This window comes from Gymnoscopelus braueri (genome assembly GCF_963280865.1).
Source record: "Gymnoscopelus braueri genome assembly, chromosome: 8".
Lineage (NCBI taxonomy): Eukaryota > Metazoa > Chordata > Actinopteri > Myctophiformes > Myctophidae > Gymnoscopelus > Gymnoscopelus braueri.
The window spans coordinates 16,279,069-16,300,717 of record NC_137609.1 but is presented as its reverse complement, the minus strand read 5'-3'; the positions used below and the strand labels follow the sequence as shown (position 1 = coordinate 16,300,717).

The 21,649-nt window shown below is 41.7% G+C and overlaps 1 protein-coding gene across 2 annotated transcripts in view; it reads left to right on the top strand.

Annotated features, from left to right (window-relative positions):
• tmem132e (transmembrane protein 132E) overlaps window positions 1–21,649 on the top strand; it is a 461,493-nt gene that overhangs the window by 402,298 nt on the left and 37,546 nt on the right. For both annotated transcript variants that reach the window (XM_080436344.1, XM_080436343.1), the window contains exons 5-6: window positions 1,534–1,677; window positions 16,734–16,939. In XM_080436344.1, the coding sequence (XP_080292470.1) occupies window positions 1,534–1,677; window positions 16,734–16,939 (350 nt within the window). The remainder of the gene's footprint in view (window positions 1–1,533; window positions 1,678–16,733; window positions 16,940–21,649) is intronic.

The window sequence follows — 21,649 nt, the reverse complement described above, 5'->3', positions numbered from 1 at the left end:
ACTTATTTAAGTATTGTAAGATTGATATATGAAATTCATGAATATAATTCATGAAATTCCATTGATTCCAACTATTGCATTGTATTTGTCAGTATATATCCCAAATCTTTTTTTGTTCTTTTGTTTAGTTTTACAAGTTCATTCAGTGCATTTCCTATATCAAATCAGATATTGTGAACCGTAAGGTGTTTGCAACAGACTTATGCTGTTGTGCATGAGTTTTCATTGGGCTGAAGCCATCTCGCTGCTGGATATATCACACACTCAGTGTGGGGCGCAGTGTGATTACACAGGAAACCATGAAAACTAGAAGGGCGTAATTTCTCACATGCTTTTCCTGCTGCTTTATTAACACCTTAAAGATGAGGGCCTGACATATATTTTATTTTCACTGTGTTGAATTAGGGACATGTCCATGGCCCTGGTCTCTCTCCTGCATGGGCCCTGCAAGCATCACAAATGAGATAATGCGCGTACCCTTTTTGCAGCCTCCATGCTCTGCAAAAAAGTAATACAAAAATAATAACACAATAAAAATGAATGGATTCACACTTCAACTGAAGGCGTGTATTTTAATTGGCTATTTCCTTTCCATAGCAGTCAAAATAAGCATGTGGATGGACACACAATTTGGGCCTTGTTTTAGAGTAAATAAAGTGTTAGTTTTACATTATTATATCCAGCTTGCTATTTCGTTTTCCCACAAGATGATTCTTTGTCAGTAGTGTTACTGTAAATATATGCACATATTTTAGCAAGCATATAACAATTTTCTCCCCATCAAACATGTGTTTCCAATACAGTTATTGTAATGTATGTCTTGTTATAGTTTACCCCATTCCTAGTTTTAAATTCCTCTGTTTAAAAATATCTAAATTCCACAGTTCATGTATGTTCCGATGTTATGCCTAATGGCGAATTGTTCGCTCAGTGTTTACAAGGCCTAATTAAAAACGTTTCCATTACAGAAATGCAACTGAACACATTTTCTTTGCGGCTGTAACTTAACTAGATATTGTAATGAATATATGTGAATATTTGTGAATATACCCCCCCCCCCCCCCCCCCCCCCCTTCACCTGAGAAGAGTGAAGGTGACTGAAATGCAGTGACGGAGGGTCAACTGTGCTATAAGTCATTTTTAGATGAATGATTGTTGAAGTTTGTGCCTAGTTTGCAAACTTTCACCGTGCCTACAACTTCATCTTTTGCTGCAAAACCCGTACAAAATGATGATTTATCCTTTTTTTTTTGCTTAATTTCAATCTCTGTCGTATTTGCTGACATAAAGGTATACTGTATAAGGCTTGTTGCTGTACAGTCTTTGCAATAATGCAGGTGATTATACAGAAACCATTGAAGAGGGGCCTCGGCTACATGAAAGCAGGTCTGCCATTGCGGGAAAACGTTAGAAATGGAAATTTTGGAAATGATTTGCAATCTTAAAAAATAAATGACACCATCCATGGGGGGAGTGAGCTCTTTCCATCAAACTGCTCCATGATGTGAAATGTCTCTTGCTTTCTCTTCACAGGATACCGAGATCATTAACACAGCCATCCTGACCGGGCGCACTGTGGCCATTCCTGTCAAGATGGTCTCCATAGAGATGAATGGAGCCGTCACTGACATATCGTCCTTCGTGCAATGCAAGTCCTCCAATGAAGACATTGTGAAGGTAGAGGAAAATCAATTCCCCGAATATCCATAATCTTGAGTCAGGTGTTCACGTAGAAAATGTCCTCATCTGTCCCTCGCGCCTCGCGCTGTAAAAAAAAAACAGCACCACTGTTAACCCATTAAGACTTGGAACGCATCTGTGTCCTTTTTAGATTTGAGCTAAAAAGCATTATTTTACACTTTGGCTATTCAAAAACATATATATATTCAAAAATAGCTCATAGCGCGGCACAGAGTGCCGCGCTATGAGCTTGTAGATCTGCTATTTTTGAATAATCTTGCAAATGTTTGCAAATCTTTGAATATATATATATTTATAAAGCAAACATTTTTAACTTAAATCTTGGCTTCTGGGGGTCCCTGGAACAATATATTTTGAGATGGGGGTCCGCGGCCAACATATAATTTTGGGGGTCCCTGACATGAAAAGGTTTGAGAACCACTGATATAGAACATACGTTTTTCCAAAAAAACTGTAGGATTTAGAAGACATTTTGTAGAATCGGCTTCAGGTCTTAATGGATTAAAACCCCATGAGAGCATAAAAACATCATTATACGTTAGCCCATGTGTGCTTTCGATTCAATTTCTGCCGTATCTCCCTTATGAATCGATGGACGTACATTCTGAAATGCCACATCTAAATCAATATAAGCTACAAAAGAAGTACTAATGGCTCCATATCATGGGTTTTAAAACACTAGTCCCACCACCCCTTGATCTATAGTCAGTCGAGCCCTACAGAGATACTGTACGTTGTGTTAATCTAGTGCAACGCCCACCGTCTTGTGTCTTTCATTTTGCCAAGGGGGGATGGCAGCAGCCACAACAACACCATTGTCCCGGGAAGCAGAACAATCATCACTCAGACGCAGACCTGCAGGGAATGCAAGCTTGAGGATAGAATATCAACTTCCCATTAGTTTTTTTTTTAACCCATTAAGACCGGGAACGCATCTGTGGGGTCATTTTTGGATTTCTTTGGCTATTCAAAAAATAGCAGATATACAAGCTCACAGTGCGGTACCGAGTGCCGCGCTGTGAGCTTGTAGATCTGCTATTTAAAAAAAAAAATCATGAAACTTTGTGCAAATCTTTGAATACATATTTTTCAAAGCGAACGTTTGGTAACTCAAATCTTTGCTTAAGGGGATTCTACAAATGTCTTCTAAATCCTAACAGTTTATTTTTTTTTTTACGTACGTTGCTATAATCAGTGGTTCTCAAATGTTTTTCATGTCAAGGACCCCCAAAATGACATGTATTTGGCTGCGGACCCCCATCTCAATATATGTTGTTCCAGGGACCCCCCCCCCCCACCCAGAAACAAAGATTTGAGTAAAAAAAAAACGCTCTAAAAAACTATGTTTTCAAAAATGTGCATGCATTTTCACAATTTTTCAAAAAATAGCAGATCTACAAGCTTGTATATCTGCTGTTTTTGAATAGCCCAAGGAAATCAAAAAATGACAGACGCGTTCCCGGTTTGAATGGGTTAAAGTAAATTGCAGAGCAATCACAGCAACGTTCAAAGCACGATAGGGGATGTGATTACACATTATTTTCTCCAGTCAAATACGATCGTAATGGATTGCACTGTGGGGAAGGAGGACAGCTATGTGGCCAATAGAACAAAGCGTGAGCTGAAATTAAATAACATCAGATCAGACATAGCATATTGAAAGTGATGGTGTAGAGAAGATGTAGTGACCCCCAGATCAATGCACCGCAGCCTGTAGGCCAACTTTGGGCCAAGCTTTTCAGATAATGGTTGGAGAATATCATAATGCTCCCTGCCCCGCATCTGTTGCCACCAGGGTTTGATTTTCTTAACCACTTAACGTAAGCCCTACATGCTTCTTCATGACAATCAGAGAAATTAAATTATCAGGTTGGGAGCTTGTAGTTTGGCCGTTTTTTTTTTTCTTCTTAAATTTTTTATCCCACGATTTTTGTAACCCTTTTTTTTTCACCCTGTGCCAATTTTCTAAGTGATCCTGGGCACTACACTCCCCCCGCCAGCCTAGGGAGCCCAGGGCCGAGCTCATGCCTCCTTCAATGCATGAGAGCCAACTGACCTTCTTGTCACCTGACAGGGGGGGAGTTTCCCCGGTTGGACGTAGCGCGTGGAAGGAACACGTTATTCCAACCAGTTCCTTTCCCCTCCATCAGGCGCCCCGGCTGACCAGGGGGAGGCAGTATAGTGACCAGGATTACTACATGTTTTTGTGAGGGTATTAACTACCCTGGGAGACACGGGGAGAACATGCAAACTCCACACAGAGTGGGACGTTTCTTGCTATTTTTGAATTACAAAAACAGAAAGAGGAATTTTGACACATTTTGGCAAACTTTCCCAAAATAGGGATAGCCTATTTTGTGGTTAATGTGGTTAAACTAACAGTCTACATTTCCCAAAAGGAAAAGCATGTATTTAATTCAGGCTGAACAGAAGCAGGGATCAAACATATCCCCACTGGTGATAAAAAAAAAATTAATCACCAGAGGGGGATATCAAATCAAATCCTGGTTAAGACACTCAAGTGAGGTCTAAGACCATGATCTACATTCAAGCCCAAAAAAAAAGTGTGCTCCAGAATATGTTAAAAACAGACATTGTACAAAGAATATTCATAACCATGTCCTTATGGCTTATGCCTGTTGTGCTCTGTCAGAAGACGGATGGAATTGGCTTCACCCCTGTGATTCCATAAGCTGCGTCGTGTTAAATGCACTGCTAAAAAACAAAAACCCTCGAGGTGCTCATAAATGTGGTTGATCATAACCACTGGTGCACCGTCCTCGCTCTGCATGAGTCTGCAGGCAGATTAGTTAGGCACAAGGGGGCTCGCCGAAGAGAGTAGGAGTTTTATTATAATTCGATCAAAGCGTTTCATGGGGCAGAGATCAGAATGACACCACACACAGTCATAAATATCCTGTGTAGCTTTTATAGGTTTTGAGAGAGGATTGTCTGCATTGCTGTTGGGCTGACCGCACTATAGAGAGTTGGAACAAGTGTTGATATGGGATGGCTGGTTCCTTGGCACTTCACATCATGTTCTGTCAACCATTAAAGGCGAGGCATTAGGCTGTGTAATATCGAGTGAGTTAGCTTCACTGCCCATGCCACTGAAGTTTAGAGACTTATTTAGGATGGGACCTTCAAGTCCGGGAAATGTACAGGTCCTGACAGTTCAATAAAGCATTCAAAAGAATGCAAAAACAAGAAAAGAAAAGAAAAACAAAGATTCACAAAGTTGGAGAAACAAGGTTTTATTGTGTGTTTTTAACAGGGCACACAGTGGCCCTCATTTATCAACAGAGCGTATAAACTGGCTTATATTTTTCCATACATGCGGCCGTACACCAACGTCGAAGTCACATCTATCAACGAATCCTACACAGCCAATCCTAGCGTACATTGGGTCGGAGCCTTGATAAATTTCACAGCTGAAACCGAGCGTCAATTAAATAACACGCCCTCAAATATTCTCGAAACGCCCCGATTTTACGACATGGCGAACCAGAATACGACCAAATAGAGCATGGAAAGCCAATAAGAAAGAGTTTCGCCGGCTCGCCTCGCCTCGCTGCCTGTCAAGTCACACACACACACGCGCACACACACACGCACCTACTTGAAGCCCAACTGCGTAACGGTACAATCTTTGTCAATGAAGTAGGCTAGTAGCTTACATGAATGACAGATTATGATACCACATCGCCATGAATGGATCCGAATACGTTTGTATATTAATGTATTTAACCCATACCGAGCAGTGCGCGCTCGAGTTACTAAAATAAAGCAGTCAAGGCTATTCCCATTTCCCAGTGAGACTCGGACCGTCGGGCGGGCGAGTCCCCATGCCACGCCACATTAATGAGAGATAGCCTGGAGAGAACATTAATGGATGAAGGCTGGTGTGTGTTGGACCGTGGGTTAAATGTCTGATCTCCCGGTGGCCATGGAAATATAACAGCAGCGCCGCTGCGCCGGTCTAAACTCCCGAAAATGCGCTCGCAGAAGCGCTCGTATATTTTGAAAATAGCAGATCTACAAGCTCACAACGCGTCGCGATGCGACCTGTTGTGAGCCTGTAGATCTGCTATTCAAATAGCCAATGCAGCCAGATCTGCAAGCTTAACCGAATGACTGTTAAAGCAGTTTGTTTAAATTAGTTTATAAAATATTATATTTTTACAGGGATTAGTGTAGATATACATTTTGGAGTGGATATATGTGTCCAGATGCCTGTCAGACAGTCAGACAATGCTGCTCCGCAGGTCTAGAATGGAATAAACGGGCGCAGCCAACGTAAACAACTGGTCTCGACCAGACGTGAGATCTCAGCGTACGGTAGGCTGAAGGCAACGTCAGGATATATTGATAAATGCCGAAAGTTGCGGTGATCTCGCCGTACGCCCATTATTTGGTCTGCACCGCGTTGATAAATGAGGGCCACTGTTCAAATCATGGCAGTCATGCAGACCTACTCTAGTTATAATTGTCTTATTTCCGCTGATATATTTGTTTGCCCACAACAGTCCCCACTTTAGTTAAATGAAGTGACAGGCTTTAAAATGTCCCGTCATATCTGCATGGCACTGGTGACTGAGATTGGAATTTAAACCGCATTTGAAGACAGATTACGCCCTAAACCTCTATCCTGAACAATGCATTGTTTTCACCCCTCAGCTTGCTTCCATTTGGATAATTGCCAGCCTGCCATTGTTGCAATTTTTTCCCAACTTTTGAAAAAGGATGTGCTGCTCTCATTTTTCTTTGAGGGGACTGTTATTTATTTATTTGTTTACTTGTTCCTCTCCCTCCAAAGGAAATAAATAAGCCACAGTATATGTCAATGTTGGCAGATAAGTGAACCGTGTGTATATGCGCGTGTGCGTGTGCACGCGCACAAGTGTATCTGCACGCAGGCATGTGCGTGAGTGAGTGCACACATAAATACAAGTGCATAGACACACATGCTTGTGAATGCACATTTGAAGTTTCAAGTGCCCGAGGGTTCAGCTCAGGCACGGTAGTGCAATGTGGGGAGAAAGGTTGGCAGAGAAAGGTAACATAGTCAGAATGAGAGTGAGAGAGAGGACCTCCCACCATCACAAGAGCAAGATACATCCCACCCCCACCCAATCATCCTCTCTCCCCAGGCTGTGTGAGTCCCATCACCTCATATGTGACGATGGAGATAAAGCCTCGTGTCAGATGTCCGTGTGTGTGTGTGCCCACGGTCATCCTGCCCTGTGTGGGTTAACCCATTAAGACCGGGAAAGAATCTGTGTCATTTTTTCGATTTCTTTGGCTATTCGAAAATAGCAGATATACAAGCTCACAGCGCAGCACCGAGTGCCGCGCTATGAGCTTGTAGATCTGCTATTTTTGAGAAATCGTGAACATTTTGTGCAAATCTTTGAATATATATGTTGTTTAAAGCAAACATTTTGAACTCAAATCTTTGCTTCCGGGGGTCCTTGGAACAAAATATTTTGAGATGGGGGTCCGCGGCCAACAGCATATAATTTTTGGGGTTCCTTGACATGAAAAAAGCAACATAAGCAACATACGTTTTTTTTTTTTAAACTGTTAAGATTTAGAAGACATTTGTAGAATCCCCAGAAGCAATACGATTTGAGTTACAAATGTTCGCTTTAAAAAATATATATATTCAAAGATTTGCACACATTTTCACGATTTTCCTAAAATAGCAGATCTACAAGCTCGTAGCGCGGCACTCGGTGCCGCGCAACGAGCTTGTATATCTGCTATTTTTTAATAGCCAAAGAAATCTAAAAATGACACAGATTCTTTCCCGGTCTAAATGGGTTAAAGCAAGCCTCCCTGGCCCATGCCTCATCAGTGTCGACACATTCACATTTTAGTGGAGCCCCCCTGCAAGTTTAGAAGGGGGAAATAAGGGGGGGGGTTGTGTGGAAGTGAAGTAAATGCCCTAGAGGATGCTCCTGTGTCACGAAACCGTCTGGTCAGTTGTGCTGTTCAGGTCACGAGGGGGCATTGAAGCGTGCTTGCAGTCACGGAGGGAGAAGGCGGTCTCATCGTTTAGGTGTTAAGACCATAGCTGAATGGGTGGGGAGGAAGTGAATGCCATTATAGCCATGGGATGACCAAGCCCCCCCCCCTGTATTTCCCAGCGTGATTAATAAGGTCTATATTATCATCATTATTATTATTATTATTAAGAACTGGGGGAAATGTCTTGAAAAATGTGGAACAGTATTTATTTGTTTTTCCTCTTAACCACATTAACCCTGGTGTCTCTATTTTGGGCATATTATTATTGCCATTAATGGTAAGAAATAAATAAAATAAAAAAACATTTTAAATAACTTAAGCTATTTGTCATAATTTCATGAAGTATGATGAAGGCTTAAAGGGGAAGACCACTCATTTTCAACATTGATCACATGACCTCAATCAAATATCCTTTTCTAGGCAACACAGAAGGCGGGGGGGACTTTTTTCTTATTTCCACACAACAGCTCTAAGGTGTATTAAAGACATAGTTCAATGTTGAAAATGAGTGGTCTTTCCCTTTAAGTGGTTAACAGTGGCTCAAGATGTAGGCATGCCATATGCAGCGGCCTTTAGCAATACACCTGCATGGTCTATACAAATTCATTTAATTGACTGCATTTACTTGACATATTGCCTTATGCCTTTCCCCCAAAGGAATAAACAGTTAGATTCTAGTTTTAAAAAAAGAAAAGTCACTGCGAAACCTGAGACAGGTTATCAAAACAATTTAATATAAAGTTGGGTGCTGTGCTAGCTTACTGATGCTAGATTGTACACAGCAAGTTGGCACGTTCATGCACGAGTCCATCAGAACACAGGCAGTTAGCACTAGGAGTACTGCTTATAAATGATGACACTGCAGCAGCTGTGCTGTGCTGCGAATCCCATTTTATGCCATTTCTCAACGGCAACAAACCTCACACTGTTCATGCAGACCAGAAATAGCAGGTTTTTATGTCGTTACTGTACTCGCCACAGGTCATATTTCAAAGGGAATCAGTGAAAAGACAAACAAATGGTAGCTAGCTATACGGTATACGCCAGTGCATATGTTTCTCTACGCTACTAGTCAGTTCAGCTCCCGTTGTAGCAGATGTTTTGTTGAATTAGGCCCGTGACACCTTCCAGAAGGCAAGACAGCAAATATGAGAACACCAGAGCCACAGATAATTTTCAAACTCAACATCATCAATCTCAACAACAATAGGCTAATGGGGTTCGGCTCATTTAGCAGATAAGAGCTAAATGAACTCATTAGTAACAGTTGGAGCGAGCTTAGCAACACATTCATAACGCGTGAAGAAATGCTTCATAACAGTTACAAGGCCCATTCACAATATTGATACAAGCCTTTGTATCAGCCTTAAATAAACAGTATATCATAGCTGTCGGACAGGAACTTTGTGTCTCCATATATCATTATCTCTGCCACGACCGACCGGCCGGTGGCGGGGATTACGTTTTTGCCACTGTCCGTGTGTCTGTCTGTCTGTCTGTCTGCCTGCCTGCCTGTGTACGGCTGTGTACGGCTAGCGCACTTTTCTAGTCATCTTTTTTTCATAAATGATTGCTCTATTTTATAGTCGTAAAAGTACCTAAAAGAGATGATCTACAAGCTCACAACGTGGCCGTGCCGTGTGGTGACACGTTGTGAGCTTGTAGATCTGTTTCGCTATCTTTTTATAAATTCACCTATAATGATAATAAATCAGTTTTTTGGACACTGATACTGTAAGGTTTCTGTCCGACAGTGAAGATATGTACTATAACACCCATGACATTTTTTTTAATGTTTCGGGCAGAAAGTTTTACCTAGAAAAGTTTCTGTCATTTCTGTCTGGAAAACGTGCTTTGCCATGCCTTTGTGGTGAGAATGTGAATGTCACCGAGCTGGCGTTGGCTCTAACTCGCAGTGCCAAAACCCATCAGGACTGAGCTGTGCGTGTCCTTCACATGGAGATGTGGGTGTCATGTCCTGCTGCTCCATGATGTGCCTGTTGACGAGACGGATTGGAATTGTAGGCCAGTGGTTCTCAAACTTTTGCGTGCCAAGGATCCCCAAATGGATTATATACCCCCCCCCAACCCACAGAAGGGAATATTTGTCAATTTGTATTGAAAATAAAAATTATTCAAAATCTTCCCAACATTTTCGAGATTTTTCAAAACATTCCAAAAAATAACAGGTGTACAAGCTGCGGCACAAAGTGACACGCTGTGAGCTTGTAGATCTGCTATTTTTGAATAGCCAACTTATAATATATGGATAAAGGGGTTAAAATGATTGTGATGCTGCATTAACACATTTTGCTGGGGATTTTCATGTATCAGGCTGCCACCTGATAAAGAAAAGGTTGAGAACCACTCAGCCGCTACTGTCAGTTTTTATTTCACTTTTTTAATTTAAAAAGATGTTCTTACTGTTATTTACCCAGTGTAGCCACGCTGAGAACCAGTGCCCTTTTCCGTAACGCCCTGCCACACACACACACACACACACACACACACACACACACACACACACACACACACACACACACACACACACACACACACACACACACACACACACACACACACACACACACATTAAAGAAGAATGGAGTACCATGCACGGCACGCCTCAGCCAGAACTAGGCAGGTCCGGTGCACAGTGGTGAAAAAAGCACTACATTTTTTTACTTCAGTAAAAGTATCAATATTGCAATGTAGAAGTACTCTGTTACAAGTACAAGTCCGGAATTAAAAATGTACTTGTGTAAAAGTACAAAAGTATTGGCATCAAAATGTACTTAAAGTACCAGAAGTAGAAAGTACTCATTATGCAGAATGTCCCATTTCACAACTTTTCAAATGTATAAAATTGAAAATAGCTGAATAGCTGCGCATTGTGAGCTATTTTCAAATGGCCGAAATCTATATAGGGCTGAAATGGTTAATGTATGTTTTGTAATAATAATCCAAATGTATAAAGTAACTAGTAACTAAAGTTTTCAAATAATTGTAGTAGCATAATATTTGCTTCTGAGATGTAGTGGAGTAGAAGTAAAAGTACTGAAAATTGGAAATACTCCAAAAATACCTCTAAATTGTACTTAAGTACAGTACTTGAGTACATGTACTTACAGTAGTTACTTTACACCACTACCGGTGCGACATAGGAGCGGGAGAATACAGCAGCGAAAAAGGAGAGGACACTGGAGCAGCTCGGACGTTTTAAAAAAAATATATATATATAAGGTCGTTTTTTTAGGGTTTTTTTAGGTGTTAGTAACAAGGGTGACTGACGTTTTGATGTGAACTACATCTAAACACACATTAAAACCCATGGGAGCTGCCCAGTATAACCACAGCCTTATACTATCCACCACTGAGCAGCTCCCCTGGAGCAGTTGTGGGTTCAGTGCAATGCTCAAGGGCATTCTTCTGAGCCGCTTTGACACTATACCGATGTTGGCTCCATAAGCTGTAGCCTTTGATTTCCTTTGAATAAAACCATATTTGATCAAGGAATTGACACTCTCACTTCTGCTGATCATAGGAAAATTAGAATCACAGAGATTCGTTGAGAATCAGTCCAGAGAGAGCCTGATCTGAATGTTGTGCCTTTGTGTGCCGTTATGCGCCCTGCCTGACAGCGACAGTATCCATTGCAAGTTGCAACCAACTGTACACCAACAAGAACAAAACAATAATAATAATAATAATTATTATTATTATAATAATAGCATCAATTTCTTCACCATAATAAAGAATAGGATGAACGCACAGGCTATTGTGTCGCATAATCCAAGTAAATCCACTGTGCGTAAAGGTGAGTATAGGCTCTCATAAGGATCTCATTGTGGGAACATCATAAGGATCGCGAGCGCACGCTTTATTAAGACGTTTGAACGACATAAGGATCTCGAGCGCACGCCTTATTTAGACTTTTGAACGACATAAGGATCTCGAGTGCACGCTTTATTAAGACGTTTGAACGACATAAGGATCTCGTTCTCTCACTTTAATTATGACGTGGGAACGTCTTAGGATCTCGAGCGCTCGAGTTAATAAGACGTGGCCACGCCATATATGACATTAGCACGACATTAAAAAAATCTGCACTATGCCACTTTAGGGGCTCCGTAGACTTCAGCTGTGTTGGGGAAGGAGTTAGTTGTGGTCATTCACTTCCCCACCCAGATTTCTCCTGCCGGTCCAGGGGATTGAACTGGGGACCTTTCGGTCACAAACACACTCCTCTAACCTTTAGGCCACCGCTGCTGACTATTGTTAATGGAACAATAGTCTGTTTCTGTCCCCCCTCCCATGGAAAATTAACCACTTTCAACCTAAATCTTCCATAAAAAGAAAAAATCATGTCAACAATAAAAAGAAAATCATATTATTTCAAGATTTTATGCAATTTCTCTTCTTCTTTTTTTGTAGCAGATCTACAAGCTCACATTGTGTTGCATCGCGACACGTTGTGAGCTTGTAGGTGGGCTATTTCCAAATAGCCGATGTATAAAATAGGGCATTAGTGGTTAAATCGTTATGTTTCTGATAAAGTGAAAATATTTTAATTTCAACACCAAGAAATGGTACAACATATGTTGTACCATTTTTTTTTTGCATTTGGATTTTGAATGTTCTTTTGCCTGGAGTATCTGATAAGGTAAGAGATAAGACGCAATTTTAATTGCACCCGAGGGGAAATTCAGTTGTTACAGCAGTCAGCAGCAGAATAAATATAAAGATTACAAGATAAGGAGCAAGTAGCATCACTATATTGAATGCATTTCAATAACATTATGCATAAAGCTATGCTTTAGCCCAGTGGTTCTCAAACCTTTTTAATTTCAAGGACCCCCGTAACTTGCAGAGTTACAGACCTGTAAGGGTGCATACTGCCTCAAGGAACTCAGGGTCCCTGGACCCCACTTTAAGAACCACTCTTTAGCCACTTATTCCCATGTGAGACCTTTTACAATTAAGCAATAATTCAAGTGCTAGATCAGCACACCAATTCTAATATAATGAAAATATGACCTCGAGTGTATTACTGTGATTATATCCAAAGCTCTGTAGTGGTGAGGTGGTGAGGCCAACATTTGTTCTGCCCGGTTCTCCACAGTGGCTGGAGCAATTGATCTGAATTTGCACACAGCCATTGACCATTACCATGTGCACGGAACAGCGAAACCCGTTTTTCGATTTCACCAAATCTCAGCTGTTTAATAGCGTTTTTGTGTAAAAGAATGTCGCCATGGTTACGGCTGCCCAGCTGTGGGATGGCCCCGCGAGCTATGGGACGAACTGCCTCCCGGGTTGCCAGATCATGTGCGCATATCCCCCCACGGGAATGGACTAGTCAGTTGAATTATCAATATTTATGATTGAATGCCAAAACAGTGATGATATACTGTAAGGTGACAAGAAGGGACACCAAAGAGGAGTGCGAGGGTGTATGGTGGACTCTGAAGACGTGAGTTTTCAGACTTCAGCGGAAAATGGGGAGTGAGTTTGCAGTTCTGACTGCAATGGGTTATTTATTCCAGTTTAGGACGTGATGAGCAATGACCAGCTTGTTTTAGGGAAGATCCGAACAGACTTCCTGTGTTAGCTGATGGAAGTGGTGTGGAACCCCACACCACTCATGTCCTGGACGTAAGGGGGTGCCGTGCCCTTGACTTCCTTGTAGGCCATCACCAGTGTGTTGTACTGGGTGTACTGTTATTTACCCAGGGTAGCCATGCTGAGCACCAGTGCTCTTTTTCAGCAACACCCTGCTTCACACACACACACACACACACACCCCCACACACACACACACACACACACACACACACACACACACACACACATTAAAGAAGAATGGAGTACCACCGCGCCTCAGCCAAAACAAGGCAGGTCCGGTGCACAGTGGTGGAAAAAGTGCTCCCATATTTTACTTAAGTAAAAGTATCAATAGCCGACTGCAATGTAGAAATACTCTGTTATGGAAGTCAGTGTGTTGTACTGGATGCGGCAGCCGGAGAAGGAAACACAATGGGGGGAGACGCGTGAGAATTCTGGGAGGACGAAGACCAGGCATGCCGTGGCATTCTGGATAAGATAGCGTTGATTTGGCCCATTTGGTGTATGTTTAGGTTTTAAGTTCATTGACCTCAGAATTTTTTTGTTCAACGTAATTTGTAATTCATTTTCACCCAGTGGCAAACTGTTGCTCGTTAATATTTCACAGTTTTTGACAGCTGGAGGTCATTGCTACAGTAGGTTAAGCTAAATAAGACAGAGTGACACTTTTATACAAATTTGGTCTGCCTACTTTCATAGGGAGATATTGGCACTCAGTAGAATGCTGGAGGTCATGATGTTGGAACTATTTATAACTGTGGTATAATAGAAAGTATATAGCATTGTTGATTAAGAGGGAATTTTGAGTAAGTGAATAAGACATGGAGATGAATTATTTGATACTGAACACTGATAATAGGTGTTTATGGAACATGCAAACCAGGCCAAATGTGATTTATTAGTATGGAATGTATCTACACTGCTGAGATTGATTTAAAGTCATCAGTATTGTGTATTCGGTTAAGCAGTTATTAAGCCTAAATATTTCATGCATTTGTAAAATGCTGATTAAGCTCTTTCTTTCTTTCTTTCTTTCTGTCTTTCTTTCTTTCTTTATGTCTTTCTGTCTTTCTTTCTTTCTTTCTATGTCACAGCACAGTGAACTAGCACATGGGCTTGAGGAACTTTGGTCAAACCATTTATCATGTCTCTATTATTGGATCCTCTGACACCTCTTTCCACCCCTGTCTCAGTCACTCCTTAACTCTTAAACTTAAACCTTATATAACATGTTGTATCGTCATCAAATAGCAAAAAATAACGGATCTACAAGCTCACAATGTGCCACAATACAACGCGTTGTGAACTTGTAGATCTGCAATTGTTTGCCGAATTAATAATTGATAAGTTTTCAGCTGAAAATGCGGTCATCTGAATTAGCCCGTACCAGGTGTGCTTACCTATATTTAACTGACCCAGTCTCTATGAGGTGTTGATTATAATCATGCATGGCCAGTAGTACACGGCTTGAAGTGGCCAGGACCTGTCCACTCCACCCAGGCAATCTTTTGGCGCTGTGGAAGGTGCCACAGTGCATTAGCGGCCGTGCACTGGCAACCTGGCGCCACGGTGCGTTGAAAGCCCTCCTCAAGCAGTCTCCCATGGGGCCTCTGATGCCCGTAGCTGCTAACAGCTTTTGACTGGCAATTAGCTGGCCAAGTTTATCAGCAGCAATAGACACCAACGCAGCTGCAGAGAGCACTCACAGCTAGTTAGTGGACTCACAGTCCGACTTACTAGAGATACGTTCACGTGTGTGTGTGTGTGTGTGTGTGTGTGTGTGTGTGTGTGTGTGTGTGTGTGTGTGTGTGTGTGTGTGTGTGTGTGTGTGTGTGCGCGTGCGTGCGCGCGTGTACCTTCCCTGCATGCCTGCCTGCCTGCATGCATGCAGGTACTTCATTGTCACAGAAGGGCCACTAAGGGATTAATCAAAGGAGCTAGGTTATTGTGTTGTTATTTTGCTTTCCCTATTTATTATTTTTTATTGTTTTACGAGCCTGTATGTACAGATGATACCATGCATCTTCTCCAAAAGAACAATAACAACACACCAAGGAAGGCTCTTGGGTAATTTCTGAGGTCAAATCCTCTGAAATTGCATTAGCCCGACCCAGTGGAAAACACAGTCCCTCTCCACCTCTAGCCTGTCTGTGTGGAAGGGGAATTTTATTACTCAGACCTCCTCCCAGCTATGATGAATCTCCAGCCCTGAGAAGACCGGCCGGTTCGACCTCCATTTGCGGGAGATTAGCTGCTCTGATTACAATGTCAGCTCCCTCCCACTGTCAGATAAATCTTCAATGGGATCCCAAAAGCAAAGCCCCCCCCCTAGATCTATTGCAGTTAATAATTTAGTATTAGACGGTGCACAAGTATTTATGATAATTCAGCTGGAGCTGGAGTCTTTGAGCAAATGAAAACCCTAAGGCACAGTTTTCAGTTCAATATTGCAATTCCTTGGAGGACTTTTATTCCTGAATTTCCACTTCGTAAGTTGACGCCACGTACCCCTGCTGTGTCACATATTACATAAGTATAATATTAATATCTACTGAAGACTCGCATATGGACTCGGCAATCATTATTATAGTATCTGATGTAGCTTTGTAGATTATAAATTAGAGTTGGTGCCTTCTGCGTTCGTCTCTCATGCAAATTCGTTGTTTGATTGGCACATTATGTGTCGATCCGCACATAGATTACTGCGCTAAAATTAGAATTGGTGATAGAGATGGGTGGGTTGGGTGGTGAGGGGTCCATGCTGGTTGTAAACAGTGTTGCCAGATCTGCTTATTATAATTTCCCCGCAAGATTTTATTTGAAAATAGCCGATCTACAAGCTCACAACGCGTCGCATCGCGACGCGTTGTGAGCTTGTAGATCTGCTATTTTCAAATAGCTGATGTATATGTTAAAGTGCTCATGTGGCCCATAGTCGCTTCTTTTGGGCTGGTTTTCCTAGACCTGGTTGCGTGTTTCTCTCACAGAATCTGGCAACACTGGTTGTAAACAGCTACTTATGGCCTCTTCCTGTGCTGCATAAGAGATGCAAATTACAGTGGAGAAACATCCCCACATAAACATCGTTTGCACATCAGCATTATCTGTACAAAAGTCCAAAATGTCCCTCCCAGCACAAAGTTAGCGCATTAACAGGGGTATCATTGTGTCTTAAATGAGCAGTCAGTAAGTGAGAGGGAGACGTATAATTCATTATATTTGCTCGACCGTAAAAAAATCCTGTGTAATGAATTGCTACGCTGACACGTGTATTGCTTTTCCACTGTACATCATCACATATCACCGGCACCCGCAGCCACTGACGTGACTATTACCATATAGATGGTGTCTGACTGTTGACCCTTGTCTACCCCCAGGTCTCCATGAATTGCGACTACGTGTTCGTCAACGGGAAGGAGACCCGCGGCTCCATGAACGCCAGGGTCATCTTCAGCTACGAACATCTGAGCGCTCCGCTGGAGCTGACGGTGTGGGTGCCCAAGCTTCCGCTGAACGTGGAACTTTCCGACAGCAACCTCAGTTTCATCAAAGGCTGGAGGGTGCCGATTCTGCCCGATCGCAGGTGAGCTCTCAACTCCACATTACAATTAATTTTAATAGAGCGCGTGGTTCTCAAACCTTTTCATGTCAAAGACCCCCCAATCTGGGAACCCATCGCCAAATGAAAAGGAAAAACAGCGCCCTCTGCTGTTTTTTACTATCTCAGTTGGCTCTGGGAGGAAGTTGACGTAGCACCCGTGCGCAAGGAAACCGGGGTTTTGGTCTGCCTTCAGCGCATGACTTCCGGTTGGTGCGACTATGTTTTCATTCCCACTAACAATATTTCTACACGGAACACTAACACCACTTCTCCCAGAGAACATGGATCGTTTTGGTTATAAGCCCACTTGTTTCTATGATGAAAGAGCAAGTTAAAATGTGAATATCTTTCCGTGGTTTTGTCTGCTCCGAGGACGCTATTGTTAAATGAGTTTCGGTTTGTTTCGAGTGGGGAAGGATCGGCGGACACGTAAATCCCGCCCACTACATTTGATTGGGTAAAGCGCGGCCTGCTTCCTGATCTGAAGGCACGCCCACTTGTAGGCCAGTGCGTACGCGATATGACGAACCCCCCCGACAGATTCAAACACAGAGCAGAATCTGTTCTTGAGAGATTAAAGACCCCCAAATGGATATGTATATGGCCGCCGACCCCCATCTCAAAAGATTTTGTGCCGTGGACCCCCAGAAGAGAAGATTTGTGTAAAAAATAAAAAGGAAATTCTAAATGATTCTAAATTTTTCGAACATAAGAAAAAAAACAGCCGATATACGCTCATGGCACATCATGAAGTGACACGCTGTGAGCTTGTAGGTCGGCTATTTTTGAATAGCCAAAGTATAAAATATGGTTAAAGTGGTTGAAATGATACTATACTAATTTAGCTTGGGACCCCCTGGAATCCCCCCCCAAGGACCCCACATAGAGGGTATACTGCCTCTTCTAGGGCAGGTCTTGTTGAGTACAGTACTGCAACATGGTAATGACTTAAGCTCAGTGTCACCACCCATGACATCGAAGGAAGGTCAGCAGTGTTTGCTCAAATGACTTGTCATTTCATTATATGTGAAATATATGATCCAGTTGATATTGAAGGAGCCAGAGCAATGGACCTGGATAGACAGTACCAGTTCAGCACTGCACTGTGTCCTCTTTCAATGTCATGCTAGGATTGTACTAGAGAGTAATTGAGCATAATCCACTTAACTAATTTAACTACTTTAAAACAGTCATGACATTTTAGTCTAGCAGGCTTAATTTGACATTGATTAAAATGCTTAGAAAGCTTTTAGTGCCATCAGAAACTATAGGTACTGCAGCAATTTAACACTGGGTGCCGAAAGAACATGTAAGGGCTCATTATACTAACAACCAGGTCATTGATCGGTTCTGTCTGGAAGAGGGTCATTTACACTGTTAGTACCTGTACCCGCCAAGAAAGAATCACATATACAGTATGCTATATTAACCACAGGAACCCTAGTGTCCCTATTCTGTACGCGTCATAATAATGTGAACATTCAGCAAAAATAGGCAAACATTCAGTAGCTGATCTACAAGCTCACAACACGTCGCAACACGACACGTTGTGTGCTTGCAGATCAGCTATTTTTGCCGAAGAGATTTGGTGTAGAGAGAGAGGAGGAGGGCGCCAAAAGTGCAGACCCCTGGGGAGTCAACGAAGAATATAGGGTTTAAGTGGTTAATGAAATAGGTAATGTTTTAATTTGGTTTGATTAGATTTTTTATTATTATTATCATATGTAACCACATTAACACTGGCATCGCTATTTTGGGCAAATTTTCAAATTGTTTCAAAATATTTTGAAATGTGCCACATATTTCTTTTTAAAACGTTTAAAAAAATTGTTTAAAGAGTTTGTAGATCTGCTATTATTGCTATTTGTCGTACAGTGAAGTCTAGTATAATTTAACAGTTAGAGATTTACACTTTCAATAAGGAGGCAAAAATATAGATACAGTACAGTATACAGACTGTGCATGTACTGTACATCATGTACTGTACGTACTGTACTGTATGTGATTCAGTCATCCAAGCCGGTTCTCATGTCTGTTTTTATGACTTTGCCCTCCTCAAGGATCAAGGCCACCCGCGTGGCCTTCGTGTCAATATTATAGCTTGTTGTCAATAGATGGAATATAGCGGGCAATAAAAGTGGAATGAGCTCAACCGAAAGAATATAAAACACCAAGATTTATCATGGTAGCCTGTATTTAGGGATAATAATACCCGTGGGAACGAGGGCTATAAACCCACTCAACCCTGAACACAAATTAACCCCCTTTTCTAATATCTCATTAAAATATTGTAGTACTATTGCCGTGTGGGGACCCACAAAACTGTGATACAGGCCCACAAGCCATAGCGTTAGGAAATGCTAGTCTCAGCGGAGGTAATGAGCCTCGTGTCGTCAACGCACGATGACGCACGGTGCAGTAGACTTGCAGCATCCGAGTTGAACACAAATGACACGTTTGAGCGAGAGCATTGTCACCTGAATTTGCCTTTGGCACTAAGTCAGTGTTGACTGTACTGAGAATGTGGCCTTGTCAGGCAGCATGATGAAAGAACTCTTTCTCTCACAGCCACATTATAAAAATATGCGAGACTGTGGGGGTGGCCGGGTGACACAGGTGAACGGGGTGATGTCATTTTTCACAGGGAACATGATGTAACTGTAACTGAGCGGTGGCTTTGACTATACGCTGTAAAATCCTGAGTGTTATTTGTACTCTGGGAGTGTATAAAATGGATAAATGAACACTCGGATTTTACTGTGTACATCATTATATCAGACATGTTTTGTTTCTTTAACTTTGGTTTACCACGCGCAATTGTGTATCAGCATACCGGGTTTAAATGTTATATCATTTAAAATGAGAAAACTGATATAAGCTCCATTCTAAATTCTAACATTCTTTACATAGGGAATGTTATTGAAGATTTATGCAACAATGTATATGGTGGTTGATGCACTTTGTGGACTTGTTTACTGTTTATTGTTAGATTTTTTTTATATTTCAGTAAAAGTATAGTCGATTTATAAACTAAATTCAAGGAGGATAAACATTTCGGTAGAGGTGAAGACAGTGTGGGGGACCTGCTGTTTACTCTTTCATAACGACACAAAGGTATTTTTATACTCAAATCCTTTAATCCTCAACACCTTCCCTCCTTTAATGTTAAAGGATGAAAAGGTGTTAAGGATGCCGCTCTGCTGCACTCGACGAAGCACTGTAGAACTGTGTTGAACTTTACTGATCCGATTGGTGCAGAGCGTAAATATTTCGTTTTATTTTTAAGCCCCCCCACGTAGCAGGGCTCTAAGGATGCCAGTGTCAGTCGGTCGTTTGGACGGACGGACGGGCGGTCCGTCCACCACTTAGGTGCCAATCCAAAATAAGATATCTCAAAAACGACTGGCTTGATTGCCATGAAATCTGTTGTCAAGTCAAGTCAAATGTATTTGCATAGCACATTTAAAAACAACAGCAGCTGACCCAAAGTGCTTTCCAAAACAAGAGCAAAAAATAGACCTTAGTCTATACACAAAGCAAAATAAAAGGCAGTAGCAAACACCAACAAAACAAAACAAACAGATAGAGCAATGACCTCAAACTGTGTTAAAAGCAAGAGTATAAAGCTGGGTCTTCAGTTTGGATTTGAAAATCTCAATTCAATGGTGGTTGTGCATCTTCATGTCCCCTGGAAAATGTACCCTATACTGATTTTGGTGGCGCCATGGCCTTTCCTCTAGCTTCACCCATAGGCCAGAATTTGCACTTCCACACAAGATATTTTTAATCGTATGGACGCATTACCATTCATGCTCCCCAAGAACAAACCCTACCAGTTTGAGTGACTCCATGCCCTCTACAGGACCTACAGTACATGTGCAGAAGCTCTGTGTGTGTGTGTGTGTGTGTGTGTGTGTGTGTGTGTGTGTGTGTGTGTGTGTGTGTGTGTGTGTGTGTGTGTGTGTGTGTGTGTGTGTGTGTGTGTGTGTGTGTGTGTGTGTGTGTGTGTGTGTGTGTGTGTGTGTGTGTGTGTGTGTGTGTTTCCAGTTGGTTTGTTATTGCGATATCCTTAAATTCTTTCATTTATTTATCCATTAGTCTTTCTAATTGTTGATTATACATAATTAGTTCATCAGTTTTTTATGCATAATTGTAGTGTTTGTCCATTGCAATTTGAAGGTATTTTAACACATAATATGTAATTGTCCTTGTTGCCACATAATCAGCTCATTTGTTTTTGTACATAATTATAATGTTTGTGTGTCACAACTTTATCCTTAATTTATTTCACTCTGTTTAACTTGCCTGATTTACTTTTACTTTTTTGATAGTTTTTTATTCTTTATATGAGTCTTGTGAATTAATGTCTTTGTCGTATTTACTATGTTCAGGACCCCAGGAAGATTAATGGAGATCCTTTAGTACAGTGCTTCTCAAATTGGGGTCCGGGGATCCCCAGGGGTCCTTGAGGAGGGGAAATAGCCGATCGCGACGCACTGTGAGCTTGTAGATCTGCTATTTTCACAAACAATTTGAGAAAGATTTACGTGTCTTTTTAATGTTTTTGAAACACTTTAACAACACAAATGTTGTGTTTGGATCACTGGCACAGAATGTTTTCAGATGGGGCTCTGTGGCCAAATGCATATTAATTTGGGGGTCCAATTGACATGAAAAGGTTTGAGAACAACT